Source organism: Numida meleagris, chromosome 2 (assembly GCF_002078875.1).
Source record: "Numida meleagris isolate 19003 breed g44 Domestic line chromosome 2, NumMel1.0, whole genome shotgun sequence".
Taxonomy (NCBI): Eukaryota; Metazoa; Chordata; class Aves; order Galliformes; family Numididae; genus Numida; species Numida meleagris.
Window position 1 is genome coordinate 65,931,452 of NC_034410.1, and position 23,812 is coordinate 65,955,263.

The following is a 23,812-nucleotide window of genomic DNA, read 5'->3' on the forward strand; positions in this document are numbered from 1 at the left end:
TCATGTTTTTTGTTGTGAGGTATTTCTGTGCCAACAGAATACACTTATTTAATTAAAAAAACCCAAGTATTTTCTTCTCAAAGAGAAGGCCAACAAGGACAAGAATTCTGCCCTCTTAAGTGTGCTGCAGTCAGGAATACAACTCACTGCCAGAGTTCACACACTGCTGCTAAAAGAGGGGAAAATGACTCTACTTTGGTACCTCCAGGGAAGAGCTGAAGAATTATGAAAATGTGAAAGAACAGAACTCATGGAATTTACTACTGTCCACATTGCTAGTGTATAATAACACATCAACTCCAGTCTGCGCATACAATATTATGAAGCCTTTTTCCTCTCCCAGTGACTCCAAAGAATCAAACTTATCGGTACACAAAGTAAAACAGCATTATTTCAGGTGTGAATTCATCCTCAGACTAACGATTCTCTTTCCATTACCTTGACTAATCAAGCCAATAATAGCACTCTGAAACACTATTCAGGCTGAACTGGTAATGGTATAAATATTACTGTCTTTAGTAAAGTTCCACAGATCTAAAGAACAGTTGAGGGTGGAAAGGATCTCTGAAGGTCATATTGTTCAAATCCCCTGCTCAAGCAGGGCCACTTAGAGCAGGCTGCCCAGGACCATGGCCAGGCAACTTCTGAATATCTCTAAGGAGGGGACTCCGCAACATCTCTGGTCTGCTTGTGTCAGTGCTCAGTCACTGACGTAGTGGGAAAAAAAAACACCTTCCCTCATGATCAGACAGAATCCTCTATGTTTTAGATACATTTCGTCTGAAAAAAAGTCAGTTTCAGCTTTTTGCAAATGACAATATTTGTTGCTGCTGGCTTACATTAGATCACTACACTAATAAAGCTGAAAATGAAAAAAAAACCAATAGAAAACCAACCCAAAACACAAGAACTGCCATTACTGGTTAATTTTCAGATCTTAGAGTAACACAGCACAGATAAAAACTGATGAAAAGACATGGTAAACTTCATACAAAATACAGATTCAAGAATCCTCTGGTTGTGAACTTCTATGCATATTAAACACTGTTATGTGTATAAAACACTGCACACAAGGCAACTGAATGTATTCCCCTCACTTTTCCTTAGCATTTCAATCCATACATTTCAAATCATTATGTATGAATATGACTGTAATCAAAAATTATGTATATACTCTGACTTTCTCAAACAGAAATGAGGTTTTGGGAGGGGCTAGGAATCACGGCAAATGAAGGTGACCTTCTCCATGAGAAAAAAGACAGGATTAAGCAAGCAAATGCATAAAATAAGAGTAAAAATAAAATCTTACTTTTCCACCAATTAAAGGGAGGACATGCATCTTTCCCGTCTGGCTTTCTTTTACTGATGAGACAATTAGGCATGTTCCACAAAGGATAGCTTGACGTCTTGTCCATCTGTTGACTGGCAAATGTATTTTCCCTTTTCGAACATTGTACATTCCTGAGAGCTGAATTCGCTCGGAGCTGCCAATGCTGTGGGGCTTTCCTGAAATGGAAACAAAAACATCCATTTAATCATGGAAAATTTCTGCCTCTTTCATTCAAGTCATCCTGGGACTTCATCAAGTTCTTTAGCTACAGACCACAGTGAAACAAGTGACAACAGCTTCAGAATCAAGTAATTGATACTCTGTTACCTTCATTTGGTACATGCAAAAGGGGGTGATGTACCGCACACACACTCACACCTTTGCATTTCTGTTTCTCTTCTAGCCATCCTTAGCATCACGGCGGAGTAACTTCAATAGCTACCCTAAGCATACAGTTCCTACTCTTGCTCCAGCCCACCTGTTCAGTCCAAATGCCACAGCAGAGGTAGTACACAATGCAGCCCCTCAAAGACCCTGCTTCAGACTGAGAAGACCTTCAGAGATGGTGAAGTACTTTCGTCTGTATTACAACAAATTCACTATTACTAAGATAATTAACAAGGCTAACAATTAGACCAAATCTGTTAAATGATGGTTTATGTGGCTCAGACTCTACCTATTAAGAATATTCTGCTCTCCAAAAACACATCATTAACAAGGACAACACAAATACAAGAATCTCTCTCACATCTCTGTAAGAGTATCCAGTTCTTTTAGGACATAAATAGGAACAGGAATTTACTCATTCTAATCTGAAGAATTTATCTATTTCAAGTTATCATATCAAACCCTGAATAATCCAGCCCTTACATTTGGATTCATCCAAATATACTAATATAGACAAGGTAATCATGTTCAAGTTAAAGAAGTTGAGATTTCTTGAAGAACACCAGTACTAGTGAAACTTTGCAAAGGAGTTCACATGGATGAAGAACCAAAGGCTACGGTAGCTTCAGGTAGCTTCCAAATCACAAGGCAATATAAACCATTTATTTTCCTACACTAATATTTAACAGAATTCTTAAATTAATAAACCAAAGCATTAATAACTGGTTGGTTCTTCAGAAAAGCAGGGAGTTGATCCTCTCTTCTAAACCCAATATTTTCAGAACAGTGCTAATTAAACTAAAGCAGTGACAAGTGCTGCACGCTATTCCGTTAACTTGCTATTAGTATTCTTGTTCATACAACAGCTCATTTGTCTCAATGAGTCTGCTCTGGCCTTCAGATTACTTAAGTTGAGATAGAAGACACCTACCATGTGGTCGTCTCACTGTAGTTCTCTCACCCTCACCTGCCTCATGCCAATTCTTACCCTTACCTTAAGGAGCAGCCTTTTGAATCTTCCTTCCAGATTAATGAGCCAATGCCTAGGCAGAGTTAGCCTTGCTCAGCTCTAATAAGCAGTAACATTTAGGCTACCAATGCCTGCTAGTTTGGATCTGCAGGAACGTTACTGTTGCTTGAAGCTAAAAGACAAACCTCAGTGCTAATAAAAATCTGGGTGCCCCAAGAAAGCAGTAACTTCACTACCAAGCAAATTCAAATCCAACAGCAGAAGCTGCGAATAAACACTTCTCTTAAGCCCAACAGAACAGAGGGAAGTAAAGAATATCCATTCTTTATAAAGCCATAGCACTGTTAAGGAATACAAGTAAAATAGATCATCTCAACCCTAACTAAACACAAAAGCCAAATCAATATGAAATATGAAAATCATGGTTGCTAAAGTAATTGATAGTTTATCTAGTCTGTGCAGAATGATGGGACTTGATACTGCAAAGCATTGATCAAAGAAACTGCTGCACAACAAAAAATACAATAAAAATCTCTGTAATGGAGTAAAAAGTACCTGTGAATTGTCAAAAGTATGGTTGTAAAAGGAACAGTTGCCAGGACTATGGACAGTTTCAACTCAAGAGTGATATTTCAAGTAAAGTTGTCTCCCAGGGCACGATTCTGGGGGAAAACACCAATCCTCAGAAGTTCTTTCGGATTACAGGTGGATAACAAAGAACATGAGATCCCACTGCAGTGCTGCAGCCTCAGCATGAAACACAAGAACCTTCAGAAACAACAGAGAAGTAACACTACCCTCTCTACTGTACTGGCAAAATGGTTACTGGGATATGACAGCAGGTGCTCGCACTTCACAAAGGGTGCTGGAAAATTAGAGAAGCTTCAGAAAATCAACAGGAAAAGAGCCAGGAACCTGACAAGCCGCCTTCCTGGAACCAGATTAAACCACTTGTTTTCTTGAACTAGCTCCATGAAGTTTGGTACAGCTGGACCTGTGAAGCTACCCTGTAGCATCTAAATGGAAATTCTTCAAACTTCAGCTAAATTCAGAGGCAGTTATGTTGCAAGTCACATTAATAATTAGCATCATTAGTAAATGTTTACTAGAAAAGTCAGAACAGAGCTATCACAAAGTCTCCATGCTAGGTATGAACTGTACTTTCTCTCACATCACAGAGATTTGATGGAAAAATTACCAGGGTAAAAGTTTTCAGCTACAAAGGTTTTTACAACAGTCCCCTTCAAATTCTAAGCACTTAAGACACATTTTCCTAACAAGTACTGCCTCTTGCTAAACCAAAGCTAAAAGGTTCTTGATGGGAACGTGCAGAACTAAAATACTGAGCCTATTTCACTATAGCAAAAGGTTTCTCTCTTCTTATTCTTGTACACACCATACATACCTTGCAAAATCTACATTAGATGTTGGATCACATAATGTTGCCTGAGATGTATTTTCTGCTCATATACCATTCAGTTGTTATCATTCAGACTTAATAGGATCTTAATACTATCAAAATACTTCATTATCATGCAAGGAAAAAAAACTCCAGAAGCTGCTGACTTCTTTTGTTTTTCACTAGAGGTTAAGTAAAGATCTCTAAATGCGCTGAAGTTTTGCAGGTAATTCAGTGTAAAAGCTGACAGAAAAGAAACAAACTTGCTGACTGAAAGATAAGCCTGAACAGTGTTTAAGAGCTCAGATTTGCTGGCAAAAAGAGCACACAGGCAGGAAAGGTTGAAACGTGAGCAGGTTATGGAATTACAGCCACAATAAAAGAGGGATGGGACTCGAGAAAGGTGCAGCGACCCTAATGCTCACTGCTCCTCACTTCACCGAGGAAAGCAGCAGGTGGCAGAGTGTCACACCGCCCCACGGCCAGCTCCTGCCAGAGAGCACGCCACTGGCACCCAGGGAGCAGGAAGGAAAGGAAGACTCACGTGTACCCATGCTATTTACGACTTGAAAAATAATCAAATGAGAAGGCACCAGCAATTAGTGCAAATGGCCTTTTCCCTCAACAGATACAGAAGGGATGGGACAAGAAGAACGTCACCAGAATACCTTTAGGCGAAGGACCAAAGAGCACAAGGTACGGTATAATCAGAGTGCCACCACCAAAAATCAATTGAGCAAGACACCAGTGCTGGTAAAAACACTTCTTTCAGTAAAAGGATCGCCCGTTCTGAAATCATCCTCTGTCTCAGACCTCCCACTTGAGATTCAGAAGATAGCGTGAGATTCACGTTAAGATTTTTCTTCAGTGTTAACTATACCCAGAGGGAGCTGACAAGTTTTCAGTGGGACCTGTGATATTATACTGGAGCTGACAGTTGCACAGATAAAAAGGTAACGATGATCCTTTGACTTGAAACACAAATTCAAATCCTGCCAGAAGCTTGAAGATAATTATCGCTGCCTCAATCAGAGTGGAGACAAATATGCCAGAGCAACTAGAAGACTTGCATACCAGAAAATGTTTTTCAAACGCTAAGCCCAACCAGAACAGTTGGAGTGTTCTAGCAAGAAACCATAAAAAGATTATTTTTCATTCTTGTCAGGACTCCAAAACTACTGCAGCTCCTAAGCACACCCACAACAGGACTTTTGTTCCGCACGAAGCATTAGAGGAGATGCCTCAAGGAATTACGAACAGACCACTCATTTGGCTATCTTGACATTCATGGTTGAATTCCTCTCAGTTTTAGCTTGCCCTAAGTCCTGGAGGGAAACTACTGGTATTTAAAAACAGGGACAAAGAAAAGCAGGGGATTTGATCAAAATGGCAGGACAGCTCTCTAGAAACATGAGCCATTCACAGGAAGCACGGGACACCAGACACCCTTCAGTAATCTTAAAACACAAAGATTTTGCAACGAGCAGCTCGAGGAAGCCACCGCTGCACAACATACTGACTCTAACCCAGTGCAAAGATTTTAAATCTTACTAAATACCCACAGCCACTTGCTTTGGATGCTGAGTAGAGCTCTTCATCCTAGCAGTAGAAGGCATATGGAATATATTACCATCAGAAATTATGAAATACCAGCTCGTTATGAGACATAAAGAGTATTTGGAGGAGAAAGCTCTTAAAGCTCTACGGCTGATTAAGTTGCAAGTACTTATTCCACCCTGTTTGGAAAGTACAGCCAATGAAGTCTGCCTCCAAAGAACTACTTAAGACATTACCAAAATAAGAGTGGAGGAAAGCGTTAACATAAGAGACACATTCACTTTTGTGCTACAGGTTTTATTTTTATTGCTAATATTGGTCTGAAAGCCAGCAGTTCTGAGATGCACATGACACAGCTGGCTGGCTCACTGGAAGGACTAGACTGCCTTTACTGAGCACTCTCAGGTACTAATGGTATCAAAGGCTGGATGCTCAGTGGCGACAGCGTCCAAGTTCAAGGCTTTTCAGAAGAGACTGAAGGACTCAGTCTCAGCCCTGATTTAGGGATGGTCTTTTTCAGCTGCAGCTGGGCCAGCAACAGAGGTCAATATTCTCATCTGCACATGGCCGGGCCCTTGGCCTAAGGCCAACATTGCATCAACCCTACCACATCAGCTGCTCACTGTGAGCTGTCCTTAAGCCCTTTCAGGCAAACCCAGCTGCTTTCATTTCTTGTCTCCCACTGACCAAAAGAAAGGCCACGGCAACAGCTCAGGGTGAACAGTTCAGTATGGAGAACAGAGGAAGAGCACACGGAGGCCAGACATGCAGCGTAGTCACTGGAGAGGATATGTAATTAAGCCCACCTAGAGCTTTCAGTAAGTAATTTCAGAAACAAGATACTACACCCACACCAACACATAAACATCAAGTGTTGTGGTTTTTTTTTCCCCCCATATCCACCATGTACAAGTCAAAAGCCAGCAGTCAGTTTGAAGATGCTGGTTGGAATCTAGTGAGGAAAGCCAGCTGGTTTCCCAGCTGAGACAGTGAAATCAACAGAGCAAGTGGATGCCTCAGCGCCTACCCAGAACACCACCCCTCAGGCATTCCTCTGCCTTGACATTGGGAAAAACCTTGCCCCAGCCTTTCCCTACAGACCCCCAACACACAACCACCACACTCAGAGAATCACCAAGATTGGAAAAGAAATAACCTCCAAGATCATTTAAGTCCAACCATACACGTACCACCAATATTTCCCTACTAAGCAGTATCCCTTAGTACACAGCAAGTACAGGCTGGTGTACCATTGCTGAACCCTTACTACCAGATTCTTCTGCATTCTACTTCTGCCCAAATCCTTTAATTAAACACAGAGAAAGCTATTTCCTGCAATACTTTTGAAGCATTTCAGTCATTTAAGGTTGCTTCCTCTTGCACTGTAGTCACACTAGGCATAGCCATGATGACTTCAGGCAAGGTCCCAGTGCGATGACGTGTAAAAATAAAGCAGTGAGGTGGATTTAAAAAAAAATGGGAGCAAGCACAGGAAGCACAAGAACATGAGTAAAAACCCTGAAGTTACTGCACAGTTCTCATTTTTATTTTAAGAATATGAATAAAGCCTTCTTACAGTTCACATGCTAATTGTGTTTTTCCTTGCTGAGTGTACCATATTTATAATTTAATAACAGAAACAAAATTAGCAAGTTTTACATTTATTTATATTCAAGACCAAGGATTCAACTAGTAGTCTCTATCAGCAATCAGAGGATGTTTTTGCAGAGATAACACATCAAACATATATAAGGTAAAGTTTAACTAGCAAAACCATTCCAAAACTAAGGACTTGAATTTTTGCACTCAAATCTACTTAGACTCTTACAAATTCCTACAAGATTTAACACAGCTGCTGATTGATTCCGTATTGCTCTGTGGAACAGGGACTCAGACATCACTACATTGTTTCTGTGGGCATGTAACTGTTCACACAGACTTTTGCAGCATTTTGGTGCTCTCCATATTAATATGGGAGCTGGTGGAAGAGCTGAAGTGGTTTATTGCTTTAGAAATTAGCAGTTCACAAGCCCTAATGCTTGAAGCCCAACACCTTTTCACCAAGATGCAAAGTGTTGCATTTTTTTTTTAAACTGTCTCAATTCAGCTTTTTCTTAAATAAATGTTCTCTATGAGACAAAACAGAGTAGAAGACAGACACGCTTTCAGTCTTTACGAAGCTTATTCCTACTTTACTGGAAGATCATCCTCAAGGAGAAGCATCATCACTATGTGATATGATGCAATAAAACACAGTCACCAGTTCCATAGCAATAATCCTGCCTTCCATTTCCATTAAATCCTCACTAGAAGAAAGGTTTGTATGAATTTCTTAGTACAGCAAATAACTCCCTGTTTTTTTTCCCCCTCGAAGTTCAATTTTTGTTCACTTCATACTTTCCTGTATCTTATTCTCACTGCTTCCACACAAGAGACCTGAAAATATGGTATCAACAGTTAAAAATACATTGCAAGCAAAATTTAACAGTATTTCTATCAGGTATTGGGTATTTATTCAGAGGAAAACAGTTGCAATAGGTACAGTATCAAAAGCTCAGCATCAACCTGCATAAGCAAACAGCTTCTGAGAGAATAAAAAGGAACAGTGATTCAGCAGAACACAGACTCATTGTTGACATAGAACGACTTCAGTGCCAGGATGATTGAGGTGCAGTGTTGAACAGGATGCTGCCTGCAATTAAAAGCAAGCAGCACGAGTTCATCTGGATTACTATGCAGAGGCAGAAGATCCAAAGCCTTGCAATCCAGTTGTTTTCACCTTAACTAGTGAATTGCAGATCTTGCTGCTCTTAAGTTTCTTGAAGCTTTTTAACAGTTAAGTAGTATAGCACAAGCAAACAAAAGCTGAAGAACACATCCTAAAGATGTATTTAAAACCCACGTATTCTTAAACTCTTCATCCAGTCTTCAGCTTTCCCTGCAGAGCGCTCCTGTGGCTGAAACAGAGGTCTTCACATTCAAACTCAGCCCAAAGCACTTGCCACTCACTCTCCTCACTTGTCTGCAGGAAATTTAAGCAACTTGCATGCAGGCAGGCAGACAGACAGGATTGTTTCAGGGAAAAAAACCAACAACATTCAAGGCACACTTGATACCCTCACTTTTGCTTCCATTAGAAGCAACGGAGCGCAAGTTGAACTCTAGTATTATGCCCAACTACTTAAATGCTTCAGTTTGAAGGCGGCTCATAAAGCTCCATTCATAAAGAATCTCCTTCAGTAGTAAAACTCAATTGGGAAAGCACCATACCCCACTTCTGCAGGGAAAGTAATTGAAATACCATGAGAAGAAGGAACTATCAGGAGAAGTTTTCTTCCTGCCATGCTTGAACAGGGCTATTAAAAAAGCTCCATTACTGGTATCCAGGATTCCAGGAAGTACCATCTAAAACAACCTTCTCACCTTGAACTTGATTCATTTAATGAAGATGTTCAAGTTCTTCAGTGAGATATTCTACCAATTGCTTAAAATAAATTTAAGGCAGCGTACATCTAATATTGAGAAGACTTGTCCCTCTATCTTACATCTTACTTATAATTCCAAGACTACTTTAGCAACACATTTCATGCTAACCCTTATTAACATAGAAATCCAACTTTCTGCACCCATTTACAACTGTATACACTAATACTAAAAAGTTAAAAATTGAACAGATAGGGTCAAAAAGTTTTGCTTTACAAATATGCCAGTAGTATCACAACTTGGAAAAGAGCACAACTTCAGTAGGATAGAACCCAATAACCGCTGAATCCACCTTTCCCTTTTCTCCCCCAACTCAATCCCTATAAAGAGGGATTAAAGAATACAAAGAATATATAAAATATTCTCTCTTATAAAGAAGAGAATGCTGGAAATGCACTTTTTGTGAAGTCATGCAAAACTGACTTTTAGTTATTATACTCCCAAAGCACAATAAAGCCACAAGCAGACAAAAATCCTTGGCATTCCAAGTCTAATGTAATTGCTGTATTGGCAAAAGCTCTGAGCTAACCAACTGTTTTAGGCAAAGCTAGAACCTTAATAGAATTCAAGAGCAAAGTTGCACTGATGACTTCAACTGAAGTTAACAGCAGCTTTCAGGTTTTATCAGCATTAGATGCTCAACATGAAGCGCAGCAAGTAAGCTCAAAATAACTACTTGAATGCACGCTCCTCAGAGGAGGAACAATGACAGCCCCTGGCAGAAGTTCAAAGTTCATCTATATGCCTTAGTACTACAAAGAGAAATCGCTGCTCCTTACCAGCAGAAATTGAGCAAAGCTCCCCACAGTCCTGTACTTACCTGCCTTATCCCGAGGCTGGAAGATGTGGACAGTCAAATATTTTAAAAATACAGCTACAGAGGAACAAGCACTTTGAGCACACTAGATCAAGCATTGTTTAATAGGAACATCACATATAATACAAATGCTCTCTGTCAATGTATTCTAGACTAACACACCATAAACCTCAAGATGATTAAACTATTTTTGCATGTTAAATGTATTCAAATTGCAAGGAAAAAGCTTTTCTACCTTCTCTTTCACTAGAAAGAACTATATCTGGTATTCTACAACGTATCTAGAAGTATATGGTGATCTACATTCCTATAAAGGTAAAGCATTTTAAGTATGACACTTCCTACAATAGACTACTGTACCAGCAGTATTGTATAGATCAAAATCTAAATGCAAGCTTCATTATAGGACTCAGCTGATAAGCATCTTATGTCAAAACAGTTCTGTGCAGTATTACAAAGCTATTACTAGCACATCTCAATTAGGTCTAGAATAAAAATCCCAAATAATTTTAAAATGAAATGGTATTTAAAGATGTTAAATACCATTTCATGCTGCCTGATAAAGTCCCTTCAAAGTTTAGGACTGTAAAAAGAAGGCCAGATTTAAAACAGTCAACACCTACAAGCATTACCCAGTAAATAAAAAAAAAATGGAACAGTAGGTAAAACAGAGTGGCCACTTCAAGTTACAATAAGACAGAAAAATACAAAACCCAGAAGAAAAAGTGCAAGCATATTAGTCAGACAAAATAACTTTTCGTTTTAAACACTAAATATTTCTAATTCAACTTCATTAACACAATATTTCCACGCTATGACTAGAACGAATTCCAGCTGGGCAATGTCCCTGTGAACCAGTCTTAATCCATCCTTAAAGCCAGCCACCTCAACTTGCTACAGAAATGTACATGTCCTCCTTAACTTTTCTCTTAACAGCAAGAGCATCTGCAAAGAGTTGTGCAGAAGTATGGATGATGGAAATGCAGAGACTGGATTGACAGCTGCCCTCAGAAAGCTTCACTACCTTGATCTCTGCCTGCTTATAGCTCCCACGGTTGCTGAAGAAGGTGCCCCGTTGATTCTCTCTCCACTGACTTGTCATTCAAGTGTTTGGGTTTTTAATTTTACATGACAAAGGGTGGATTATGTTGACATACATTAAATGTGTATGTAAATGCATGCAAATATGCACTAGTAAGAGTCAACTTACATAAGAACTCTGTACTTCAGAGCACACATCTGAGGAAAAAAAAAAACAAGGAAAGAACAGCTGATTTTCTAAAGTAAGAGAACAAGGAAACAGTGGGGAGTGGGAGATATGTATCACAAAGAAACATGAAAGGGAACATTATTCTCAGTGCCTTTCTACCCATGGAAACAGAGGCAGAGATGATTTATCGCATGTCCCCAGATATCAGGATTGCCACTTTCTTCTTTTTTTCCCCCTGCAACGGAGACTAGAAGTAACCGGATAGCATATGGGAATTGTCTATGAGTGCATGTCATACAGTTTCATTACAAAGGGCAGGAAAAACAGAAAAACCAGAAGAGATTGGCTGTTTCCATTCCCTCTAAATTAAAATAAACTATCACACATGAGTCATCCCAAACCCATCAGTTTTCTGTCCAAAGCACTCCAAGGGTCCCTAAAAGTACAACTCTAAGTGCAGGCTAATAAGGCTTCCAGAATTTAAGAATTAAAAATTCCCTTTTTATTTTACACACCTCTGTAAGAAAAACATTGAAAATTTTCACATCCATACAGAGAGAAGAAAAAGCCTGTGCAAGGGTCCAGTTTTTCAAGCACACAGTCCCATTAAGAGCTCCTGAAGCCACTTCTAAGACAGGAAGTTCTGAGATAAAATTAAAACAAGATCAAAATTCAGCTTTGACAGGAAAGTGAGTATGCTAAAAACAACCCCGTGAACTTGAAGTTAGAGTACGACTAACTCTGGCTCATGATAATTTTAGAAAGAAATCCCTAAGTGTTTGAGTACACTGCACGACACTGGCAGGATCAATTTGAAGCTGGGGCTACTCGGCAAAGCTCTCCCCTCTCAGTGAGGGCACCATTACCCAAACGAGTCTGAAGTGCCCAACCACACACCCAAGAAACCTATCCTAAACACTGAGCACCTTCTTTACTGGCATTTGACAAGACCTTTCAATACCAAGAAAGAACAGCAGTCCAGCTGGACAATGTTCAGTACAATACAGAGCTCAAAAAAGCCTGTTTATGTATACTGATTGCAGACAGACCATAACGTTTCATTTTTCTGTCACAGAAATGAATGCTTTCTGTACCACTGGAAAAAAAATACTGTGGCTAAAAGACACCATTTAAATTGTGTACTCAGAAAAAGCAGAGAAACTCCAACTTTCCCATCTCTCAAACCATGTCCAGTACCAGCATGTGATCTCCTCTCAAGGAGAACAAATCCCCAACACCCATCTTCCCTCTCAAAAAGTACAGCATTTTAAGTTTAACATATCTAAATCTTGCTAAGTCTGTGATGAACCCAACATCCTGTAAGCAATCACGATAAAAACTAAAATATGCAAGATCTTATGTAAGCGGGCTCTATTTTGATCCACCCACTCCGACAGTTCAATTGTCTAAGTGTTTGGGTTCTTACAAAGTAAGAGATCATATCACATTTATTTCTCTGAAAGTCATTTCACAAGTTACCTCCGTGCAGTGGAATGCAAATGGTCTCAATTTTACAAGCATACTCTAACAGCAAAAATCCTCTGCTATGCAATCTCAGCAACCAATGTACTGAACTCAGCAAGAAGGAACGCGTGAGCACAGATCAGAATCCTTCTTTGCCTTGCCTTTCCACAGCTCTGCTGTACTACTGGGTACAACCACAATATAAAGGCCTCCTTCAGAAATCACTGCTAGGTCTGACCCTTCTAGAACATGTATGAAGCTCACTGTCAAAAAAAAAAACACAGGAGAAATTCATGACGCTAGCCCATCCACAAACATTCACAGGATTAAGTTTTAAAGGCACTTGGATAGATTTTGAAAGCAATCTTTCCCAAAATACTATCTTTTTTTTTTATTTCTCTGTCCACTCACTCTGCTTTGAGGAAGAACTAAGACTCCTGAAGAATTTTTTTCCCCCACACACAATTTATGTTCTAAACATCTTCATCTCCACTCCAGCCAAAAAAGAAGAGGGCAAGGATGCATTATACTTGCAAGCTGGCTTTTTTTTTTTTAATCTTATGTATTAACGACAGTTAATACATAGTTTCATTTATTAACATAGTTTCATATTATTAACATAGTTAATACATAGTTTCATTTCTAATACTGGAGAAAAATCAGTTCAGTAAAATTTATTATTAGGGGAAAAACAATCATCAAAGTTGATTACCACTGAACTATTTACTTTGCACAAGAAAAGCGTGCTGGGTACAAAACGTCAAACACGTCAACCTCCAAATTGATGCGATTCTATTTTACTTCAGATTAGTAATATTCAGACTGAGACTGATATGTATTTTTAATGTAAGGTGCTGCCTGGTGAACTGAGTTAATGGATGATTTAATTAATTTTCAGGAATGTGAAGTAGGAAGAGATTTCCTGTAGCTGGACAGTTCACCTTTGGCTACAGAAAGGACGACGAGTCTTAAGTTGAAACACACAGAAGTATTCAGTTGAGTGTTTTTTCGAGAAAAAGTAAAAGATGGAGAAGATCCAATTTATTTTTCCTGTGTTTCATTATTATTTTGGATATGCACGAGCCTAAAAATGAAGGATACATGCTTGAATGCAGATTCTTCTAAATCTTAAGCAAAAACAAGTGAGAAGAAAATACTTCAAAGAGGGTACGCTGCCTCACATGTTAAGTGTGAAAGCATACAAGAAGAAATAACACCAAAAGAGGACACTGCAAGAATAGGAATCAAACTTATTTTATCAACTGCAACTGAAATTAAGCCTGCTCTTCTATTCTTACTAGAAGGCTGATGCTGCTTGCAGCGTTCTGCAGGATACGGGGAACTGGGCTAAGTCCCCAGAGAGGGTCCATTACTCTGCCCACACAGTAAACTCATAAGCCTCAATCGGCATTGGCAAACATATTTCACAGCACTAGGCAGCACACCAAGTCCGCTGAACCCCCCCCTGCTCCCCACCAATGCTGGTTCCCCAAAGGAAAATGGGGAACAGCAGCTGTCAGCTTCTGCTGCCCAAACAACCAAATCTGTTCTCAGTCGTAACTAGGCTAGGAACTGTTGTCATCTTCACACGGGGATGCTGCTGTCATCTTCATGTGTACCTGCATGTTTGTGTGTGCTGTTTCAAGCAGGGAGCTGTTGCTGCTGCCACCAGCAGAACTAACTCCTATGAGAACCTGGGGAGCCACATGCTTGTGACATGGGAAAAAGGCAACTACAGACATGAATGCATATGTTGGCTTTGCTATCAAATCCAGATGATGAGAGGAAGACTTACACACTCAGACTAGTGGAAGGACTCCAAAGATTTAGCAGGAAGCATGGCAGGAGAGCTGCCCCTACAAGGTGGGAGAAGCAAAATGCTTTCCTCAATTGCTTCAGTCTGTCTTGCCCTAAAGTCCCACTCACAACTCTGAGTTTCTGTGCACTGGCCTCCTGCTGGTTTTTGAAGCAAAGCAAGCCAGTGACCTGGAACGTAATTAAGGGAAAGGAACTGTGTAGTTTACCTCATCCCATTTGCATTTTGCATATTAAGTCATAGCATAAAAAGCTGTTTAGAAGTAATTTGTCTTGCTGCTCCAGTGAGGTATTTGTCATGAGAATTGTTCAGACAGTATGAGAATCCATGAGGTGAGTTTAACACTTTGGTTCACATTTACTTCATCTTTTTCCTACAAAAGCGTACAATTGTCTTGACTGTTAACACATAGAGAAGCTTTGGGCAAGCACTGTAACTGTATGCAAAAATTTATACAACATACCATTTGAGCAAAAGTCATTCCCACAAGTTTCTTGGCCTCTCTTCCTGGGGAGAATTAAAACTTTTGCCTATAATCGCTGTTAGTTAATACTTCTATATTCCTCCTACTTTCTTTATTTCCTTGTCTCAATTTTTGTTAGTTACAGGGCAGAATTCACCACTGTCTCCATAAGCTGGCTCCACCAGCAATGAACCAACCTGAGTGCCATCCTAAAGCTTAACACATAAACCAAGGTTGAGTTTTACTTAATTTGACAGAGACTGCTTTCCTGACGCTACCTCAAATTTCTGATAAAAATGATGCAAAACACATGATGAATTAGACCACAGCTCAATCAGGAACTGAGAGCGCCATATCGCACGTCATGGAAGCTCAGCAGGTTTCTCAATTTGAAAAAACTCTATAGTTGTCATAACAAGATAAAAAGGAAGCAAAAATATTTAGCCAAGCTTTGGGAAAGAAAGGTGCTAAAATTTATAAGACACCTCTGCAGAGATGGCTAGTACATTCTAACACTCACATGTCTACAAAAAGCCAACCAGAGGTCTCCTTGCTAAGGAGATAAAAACCAACCACTCTTCTCCAAAAAACAGGCTTTGTTTGAACTACCGACTTGGAGATTTCCGCCTCAGGAAAGCGTTAACAGCTGTCACATGGTCCTGTCTTACTGAAACATGAAGTAGTTGGAGTCCAAGGGCTTTACATGGTTTCAAAATCATTTAACCATCTTTGGAAAACAAATTCATTGATCTACCAGCACCTGATCATTAGAGCAAACAACTTTTTCCTGGATGAACTGCTTTGCTTCATAATCAAGCACTGAAAGGATTATTGGTCATACCAACTCAATTTGAAAACACCAAGCCTACATAACTTAGGCATTTTAAAGTAAGAATGAAGACCACTTCTACTCAAAAAAAAAGATCCTTATGTTATTATTATCTTTTACTGGAAGCAATTATGACATAACTACAAAGGTATGCTTTCCCAGGACTTCTTAAACTAATGCAAAAGAGACATTCTGAATCCATAGGTGGTATCACATTTTTGCCACAGAGGATTCAATGCACCAAAAATAAATTCTCATGTTCCCTTCGTAAAGATTGCTTGTGGAGAGCATGGAAGTGATCTCACCACACTGTGCTAGGCCTCAGGATAATGGATTGAAATGCCAACTTCTATCCCCAGCTTTTCTTGCCTTCTAGATTTTGTTTTATTCAGAAAAAAAAATCCAGAGACAAAAATACTTCTACAGCTTTCTATGCAATCTGAAGTAGAGCAGCTGTGTTCATCCAACTCTCATTAGGAGAAAATCTGTTTGGGAGCAAAGTAAATACAATTCTACACAGTCGGACTTTCTTCAAAATCTATTTGCAAGCATTATAGTCTCAAGTAAGAATTGTTGCAACGATAACCTCAGAACAACAGCTCATATTTCTTGGAAACAGTTGCAATGGATAGTTTCCCTGTGACTAAATGTAATCACCCCAAAGATGGATCAGAGAGAGTCATATCTCTTCCATAAAGGAAGGCTGCTGAAAGCTAAAAGTGTTTCAGCAGCAGTTTCAGGGACAGATCTGGCCAGAAGACTGTAATAATGAAAACGGCGCATTCTGGAAGCCTACCCTTTCAAAGTGCAAATAATCTTTATGAAGTCACCATCAGCTTTATCTAAACAACTCTGAAGAAAAATAACAGTACTCCTGTTAAATAAGGTCAGACCCACAGTATTTGATGTACTCCTACTTTCCTCTTACGCTTAAGACGAGTAACGCAATATGACATTAGAAAATCATTATTTAATTAAAGTAAACCAGGAACAAAACACTTTTAAGTGCTTTCACAATCTAGATGTACTGAAATATAAAAGATGCTACCAAGTGCAGGACTCACATGGCTTCTTGCTGCAGGTGTTCCTGTGACAAAAATAAGGGCCACTCCAGACAGAAAAAATAGGGAATGCTGTAAGTTCTTTTGATGCTGCATTATTCCCACCTAACTGGGAAAAGCTCGCTTCTGGTATACTGCCTTGTTATGAGGTTTCAGTTTCAACAGAAATTCAAAGCACCTATATCACACTTACTGATAAAAGGGTTTAATAAAATTCCGTAGATATGGCAGATGCACATGTTTTACTTAATATACAAGGCACTTGATGTATCATCCCTTCTCCATGAGGGTCAGTCAACACCACGGAACAGCACATCAGAAGTAACATGTTAAAACAGATACACAGACACAGTCCACCAATGAATAGAGAAGACAGTGGATTCATACTAAGTATTATTCAGTCTTCTACATTACTTAGTATACTAAGTAGTCTTAGTATACTAAGAGTAGCATCAGGAGCATACACACAAAAAGGTAAAATAAGCCAGTGAATTCCTAAAATAGAAAAATACTCAATCACTGCATTTCCCCACACAGGACTAACAGAAGTTTTGTTGTTTTTTTTTTTCTAGAGTACACTAAAACTTAAGGCTCTTTATTATTTCTTTAAGGCTAAATTACCACATACCTAAATATTGTCAGGTGCAAGGTGCAAAATGTTCTGTAGGTGGCCATTATCAGCTTTAGCTAGACCCCAGCACACCTCCTGTGTCACTGTGTATCCCCAGCTCTATCCCACCCTCTTCTTCTGTATCCACAGATGATCCAAATAACATCTTCCAGCCAGCAATTATAACAAAGTTTGCCTGATTTTTTTTTCCGTTTTATTAAAGCATTGCCCCAAGACTTGTCATCCCACTGCTCTGAAACAAAAATAGTATGCTTTTGAAAAGAACCCAGCCACTTGTTCTTATAAAAAGGAGATTATCGTGCCAACACAAAGGTTGTTGTTTCTAACCGAGTTACTCAAGCATCCTGCAATAAGCCATTCAGAAGTTCATCATTACTTGTCCACATAGATTAGTCATATTAGTGTTGAAGCAATGGCATTACGTAAAAGGCTGCTTCTCTCTGATCTGCTTCATTAGCTCCAAATCATATTCGCGAAATACAACATGCTACTTCAGCATGTCTGCGGCAATCAGCAGTTAAAACAATTTATTTTACCATCATCCCTGATATATGAACACATGGGTGGCCAAAGTATAGCCCACGGGTGCCAGGCTCACACAGCTGCCTACTCGTTCAGAGCACAAAAGGTGCAGCCCACGGAATCCAGGAGCTGCGGTTCTCATCCCTTCGCTTCCAATTTAGTGGCTCTGTACAGAGGGGCAGCCCACAGACGGGCAAAGGCAGCAACAATGTGCTGCTCCATTTTCTAGAAATTGTGGGTCATTTATATCTGCTGATGAAACCGAGCAGTTCTCCAGCAGACAGAATTTAGATATTTATTCAACCTGACAGAATCAAGCTATTTAACAATGGGAAGAGAGCAGCGATAAAATAATGGGACTGGGATGTTATTAAGTAGAGAAGAGGTAGGACAAATACTGACATACCCCATTGTTCTCCTCAAATGTGTATTATTGAAGTCAGCCTTTGGAAACTAGGACAAGTGATCTGAATCATGAAAAAGGGCTTTCAAATATATCCTGTCTGGTCTTTGTTTGGATTTGAAGAAAGCAAGCAGCTTCCCTCAGTTGGCAAGCGCGTTCTCAGAGCTATTCTGTTAAGAACCATTTCAATTTATCCATTTGAGATAGAACATTTTGCACAGAAAACAGGCAAAGGTTAGCCTCTGGATTTGTTTCCTGCAAGAAACTACACGGGTTAGGGATGTTGCAGTAGGTAGGCCAGACTAAATTTAAAGACTTACTGAATTAAAAAAGCACATTATTATTTATAGGATGATAGTATCATATCTGGGATCTTAAACCTGGGCCCCATAGTTCAGTATATACATTATACTATAAGCAAACAGGCTCTCTGGTTGTTTCACTACCTGATAGATAAAGAAAACCTGATCCTGCCACTAGTTAAGAAAACACTTGGCTCTTGGCCAGACCACACTGACAAATTCAACCAAGTCATCCCTATCCTTGCCTGTTCGTGAAGCAAGCAGTATTTTCAAAGTCACTAAGATTTCTGATTCACAATCCTGTGCATCTAGATGACATGAGCTGCATAACAGCCTTGGCACTGATATCTCCAGCTCTGTAAGCCCTGCATGCTGCCTTACTCAGTTTCCCAACAAGACTCCGAAGACTACTGAGGGTCTCAAGCTCGATTTGCGTCCAGACCTGGGGCCCCCAGTACAAGAAAGATGCAGAGCTCTTGGAACGAGTCCAGAGGACAGCCACCAAGGTGATCAGATGGCTGGAGCACCTCTCCTATGAAGAAAGGTTGAGGGAACTGGGCTTGTTTAGCTTGGAGAAGAGAAGGCTCCGGGGAGACCTCATTGTGGCGTTCCAATACTTGAAGGGAGCGTATAAACAGGAGGGGGTACGATTGTTTACGAGGGTGAATAGCAATAGGACAAGGGAGAATGGTTTTAAACTGAGACAGGGGAGATTTAGCTTAGATATTAGGAGGAAGTTTTTCACTCAGAGGTTGGTAATGCACTGGAACAGGTTGCCCAAAGAGGTTGTGGATGCTCCGTCCCTGGAGGCATTCAAGGCCAGGCTGGACGTGGCTCTGGGGAGCCTGGTCTAGTGGTTGGAAACCCTGCACTCAGCAGGGGGGTTGAAACCTCAATGATCTCTGAGGTCCTTTTCAACCCAGGCCATTCTGTGATTGTATGATTAATCTAAGCATATTTATCTGCCTATAGGCCTACTAAAACATGACGTCATTTTAAGAGATTCTCATATATGTATTTGTGCATATTGATATTCAAAGACTCAGAAGGTAGTTCATATTTGAGGAGAAATGTACACTGCTTATCAAAGAATTCCCCCAAGCCTACTGCACTGGCTGCACAGAACGATTTTTTGGTAGATGGTACAAACCACAAGACTGCACTGTTAGTCAAGACTTGCCTAACCTAACAAACCCCTGCTGGCTTTAGAGAAGCTAGTTCCCCTCTTCCAGTACTTAAAAATTTTCAGTTTTTACTGGATGAGAGGTAATGGCCTCAAGTCACACCAGGAGAGGTTCAGGTTGGATATTAGGAAGAATTAATTCTCTGAAAGAGTGGTGAGGTATTGGCACAGGCTGCCCAGGGAGGTGGTGGAGTCACCATCCTTGGAGGTGCTCCAAGAAACAAGTGGATGTGGCACTGAAGGACATGGTTAGTGGGAATGGTGGGGATGGGTTGATGGCTGGACTAGAGATCTGAGAGGTCTTTTCCAACCTTAATGATTCTGTGATTCTACTGGAAAAAAAAAAAAGCTGTTCAAAATATAAGGCTAATGAATAGCTAACACTAAATGACATGTTGGAACAAAGCAATGCTCTTCCAGAGGGCTCCATCTCTTGAAGTATTTAGTACTGCTCCCACCATCATCTACACATAGTAGGGCCAGAGCTGCCCAAGTTTGCAAGTTAAAAGCTAAAACACCCTGAAAGTGAGGTTCTGCTCGCATTTCTGTCTCCATTCAGCATTCCTAAGATCTTCAAAAAGGACCAAATCTATAAGAGGCAAGACATGGAGTTTCAAGAATTCCTTTCCTGTGACGCTAAAACCAAAAATAGGACTCCATACTTAGTGTTTTCTGTTTTTCCATTTTGGATTAAGAACTTGGGGAGAGCAGATGTAGCATCAGATTCTGCTGGACAGTGATTCAAGTCTAGTAGAGTGAGTGCTATTTCCTAACTTGCAGAAAGTTTCCAGGCTTCCACTGGAGCACAGGACTCCCCGATTTAAATGCACCCATACACAGATCCTGTTTATTCATTAACATCAGTCGGGATGCCATACACAGCAAAAGCAAACACACTATACCAAACCCCAAACAAAGAATATTCCCCACTCCAAAGCACTGTACTTTTTAAATTAGAAAAAGACACAGACATATACCAGACAGGCATCTTAAATACCAACTCCCTGACCAGCCTGGACTATTTCTGGATCACTCCTTTTGGTATGTTCTATTCCCGTAAGCACGTGAAACTATTTTCCACATGCCTCAGGACACAGCCCAGCACCTGGAATACAAATGCTATGCCAGATCACGTGATACCAAGACAAAAGTAGTAATAATACACCAAAACTTATCACAGTGTAATAGACACTTCATAACCACAATCTCCCCGTTTTCTCCTTTTTCCATTTTTCATTTTCTTCATGTTAACGGGAATTTTCAGTGTCTGCAACCTCAGTGTAGCATACCATATTGTTGTTAATGCCTTGAAAAGCTATAGGTAGATCTATTACTAGAACAGTGCCTCAGATTTAGAAGTGCTTGTCAAGTTTCTCTGTATTGTGCAGTCACTGTCCTCACAGAGATAAACAAGAGGGCACAAAGCTCTCAGGCATGAAGGAATCAGCAATTCCCTACCACATGCAATGGGACTCATACCAGAAGACAACAGGTAATGAGACCCACATGGTTTCAGCTATTAAAGAAGTTTACAGGTGAAGATCTATTTGCAGACTCTACTCTACATGGCATACTAATGTGTTACCCTGCTCCTCAAGCATATGGAAGTAGGTATTAAACTGTTACAAGAAGGTGAGAAAATGAGAACAGCCACCTGCTTCAAACTGAAGTTCTCCTCGAGATTGTCTACATTTCTTGACATTAGGCTTTCTAGCTTTTTGTGATTCCATTTGCCCATGTTCACTTCTTGACCAGGAATCACAAGGAAACAGTTCCTACATCCTACTTGCAAACATTTGTTACTTTCTCTAGTTTAAAAAAAAGTTAAGACAGAAGCATTGAATAAAATAGGTCCGTACCTAGATGGAAAAGACCTTTACTTCAGACACAGATATGACATTCCACAGCACATCGTGTGGTTTTGAAGAATAGAGAGTAAATCTGTCACGTAGAGACAGATAAGGTTGCCTTCTGAAGGGCCTTGATGCTGACAAACTTCAGCAGCTACAAACCTAGCTCAGATAAGATTTCTCTTCCTAAAGTAACCTCAAAGTTTAATATGAAGTATGCGTGCAACAGAACCTCAGAGTGGCTGTATTTAAAAATTGCTTTCCCTTACCAAAAAGGGCCTACGTGTAACTCACAGTTTTGATGAAAAGGTCAGATGACCCGTCTCAAGCCTGAGTGTAGGGATAATGTAAGAGTGCAGTTTCAAAGTTTGGGGAATGTTATTTCATTAGGGACTAGGAAAATAAAGCAGTTTTAGTTCCATCTTCAAATTTATTCAGTGAAGCAGAAGAAAAAGAAACCACCCACAAGTTTAAGTGCTCAAAATAACAAACTTCATCTAGAGCTTCCTGGTGATACAGTTCTTCTGTAACACTCATAAGCCATCATTTCTTCCCCAAGTACCACGACATTCTTAAACCAGGAGAGCAGTAATGAGCTACAGTCCCACCTTAAAATTCCTAAAATTATGCTGGCAACTTCAGAACTGTGATCAACTTTACCACCTTAAAAAGGTAAAACAACAAAAGCTGAAGGCTGCTGATGTTCGGCATTTTCAGAGCCAGCTGAGAACTGGTTTCAGCAAACATTGGCCACACAGAAATACTTCATCCCTTCTGCGGCAGAGGAAGCTGAGCTTGCAGCTGAGCAGAAGCGACAACACAGCTCCCAAAAAGCACACTCGAGTTAACATCTATTGCAGCCAGAGCTTACAAGAATTTGAATACATACAATCCCTATTTATGCCCTGACTGAATGCAACACATCAGGAGACAGTCTGCCCTGAAGCTAATACAACCAACATCTTGCTGAGCTAAGGTTGTTGATTGTCCATTTACCTTTTTGAAATCCTTTCCCAACAATTCAGGCATTTCCTACCAGATTGAGCTTAACTTTAATTCCAAGTCTGATGTCAAAGCATATACTTTTCATGAACTGAAGAAGATGCAATTTTCAGATGACCTAAAATCACACTCAAGTCCCATAGCCTGTGTGTTTTCTTTTTACAGCCTAAATGCAGACAAACGCCATGATAAGAGGACAAAGATATTTTATCTCTTAGGTTTTTTAGGCTTTGTTCTTAAAATAACAGGACTGCTGTGGGCAAGGACATTAAGGGTCACATTCACACTTGTATAAGGGGTACAGGACAGTACCAACTTAGCAGCGGAGACAAAAACCCCCATAACTGCATCTCATATGCACATTACTGTTTGTCTAAGATTGAAGCGTAGTTTAAACCACTAGTCTGTTCTCTCTTCTCTCCTACTCTCTTACTCTCCCTACCAAATACAGATGTCTTCACTCTTCTTCCTCAGCTCCCATTGTGGAATGCAGACAGCAGTAATTCCGTAGAAGCAACGTTATGGACAGCAATGCCACTTCCCTGGAGTTGGAGATCACATTCACTAAGAGAGAGGTGGGGGAAAAAGTCCCTGATAATGAATTATCAATTTAGCCGTCTAAGAAATTTTTTTACAGTACAAAAGCTTAACTCCCATATAAGGGAAGAAGCTATTTTAGAACTGACATGCTCTTAACATTTCTGACAACAATTTCTGAAGCAGTCAAATATTTTAAGTAGTTTCACAAAGCAACATACAGGGAAGCCACCCTTCAGCTGCTGAAAGGGATAAACACTTGATATGTATGGCAAAAGCTATAGCAGACAACAGAAAATACAGCAGTTACTCAATATATCATACTTTTTAATATTCTAAATATCTGTGTTCTTCTATCACTGCTACAGGTCTGTTTGTCAACAACAATGAAGGATTATATTAATCTTTTAAGAGCATTTCAGCAACAAAAGATGTAAGCAAGGTCTCAGTAGAGCTTCGTCAACAATGTTAATATGAGTTTTGGAAATCACTGCAGTCACTTGTCTTCATGCCCAGGAAAGCAGTCATTTAGGCTCTGCAGCGAGGTTACTTGTGTCTGGCTCCTTTTCCATGCACGCACTACAAATTGTTTCACC

General features: G+C 40.0%; 1 protein-coding gene across 1 annotated transcript in view; it reads right to left on the minus strand.

The window, feature by feature from the left end:
* PHLPP1 (PH domain and leucine rich repeat protein phosphatase 1) overlaps positions 1-23,812 on the minus strand; it is a 133,713-nt gene that overhangs the window by 59,741 nt on the left and 50,160 nt on the right. The window contains exon 2 of the mRNA XM_021388919.1: positions 1,310-1,506. Coding sequence (XP_021244594.1) covers positions 1,310-1,506 — 197 coding nt within the window. The remainder of the gene's footprint in view (positions 1-1,309; positions 1,507-23,812) is intronic.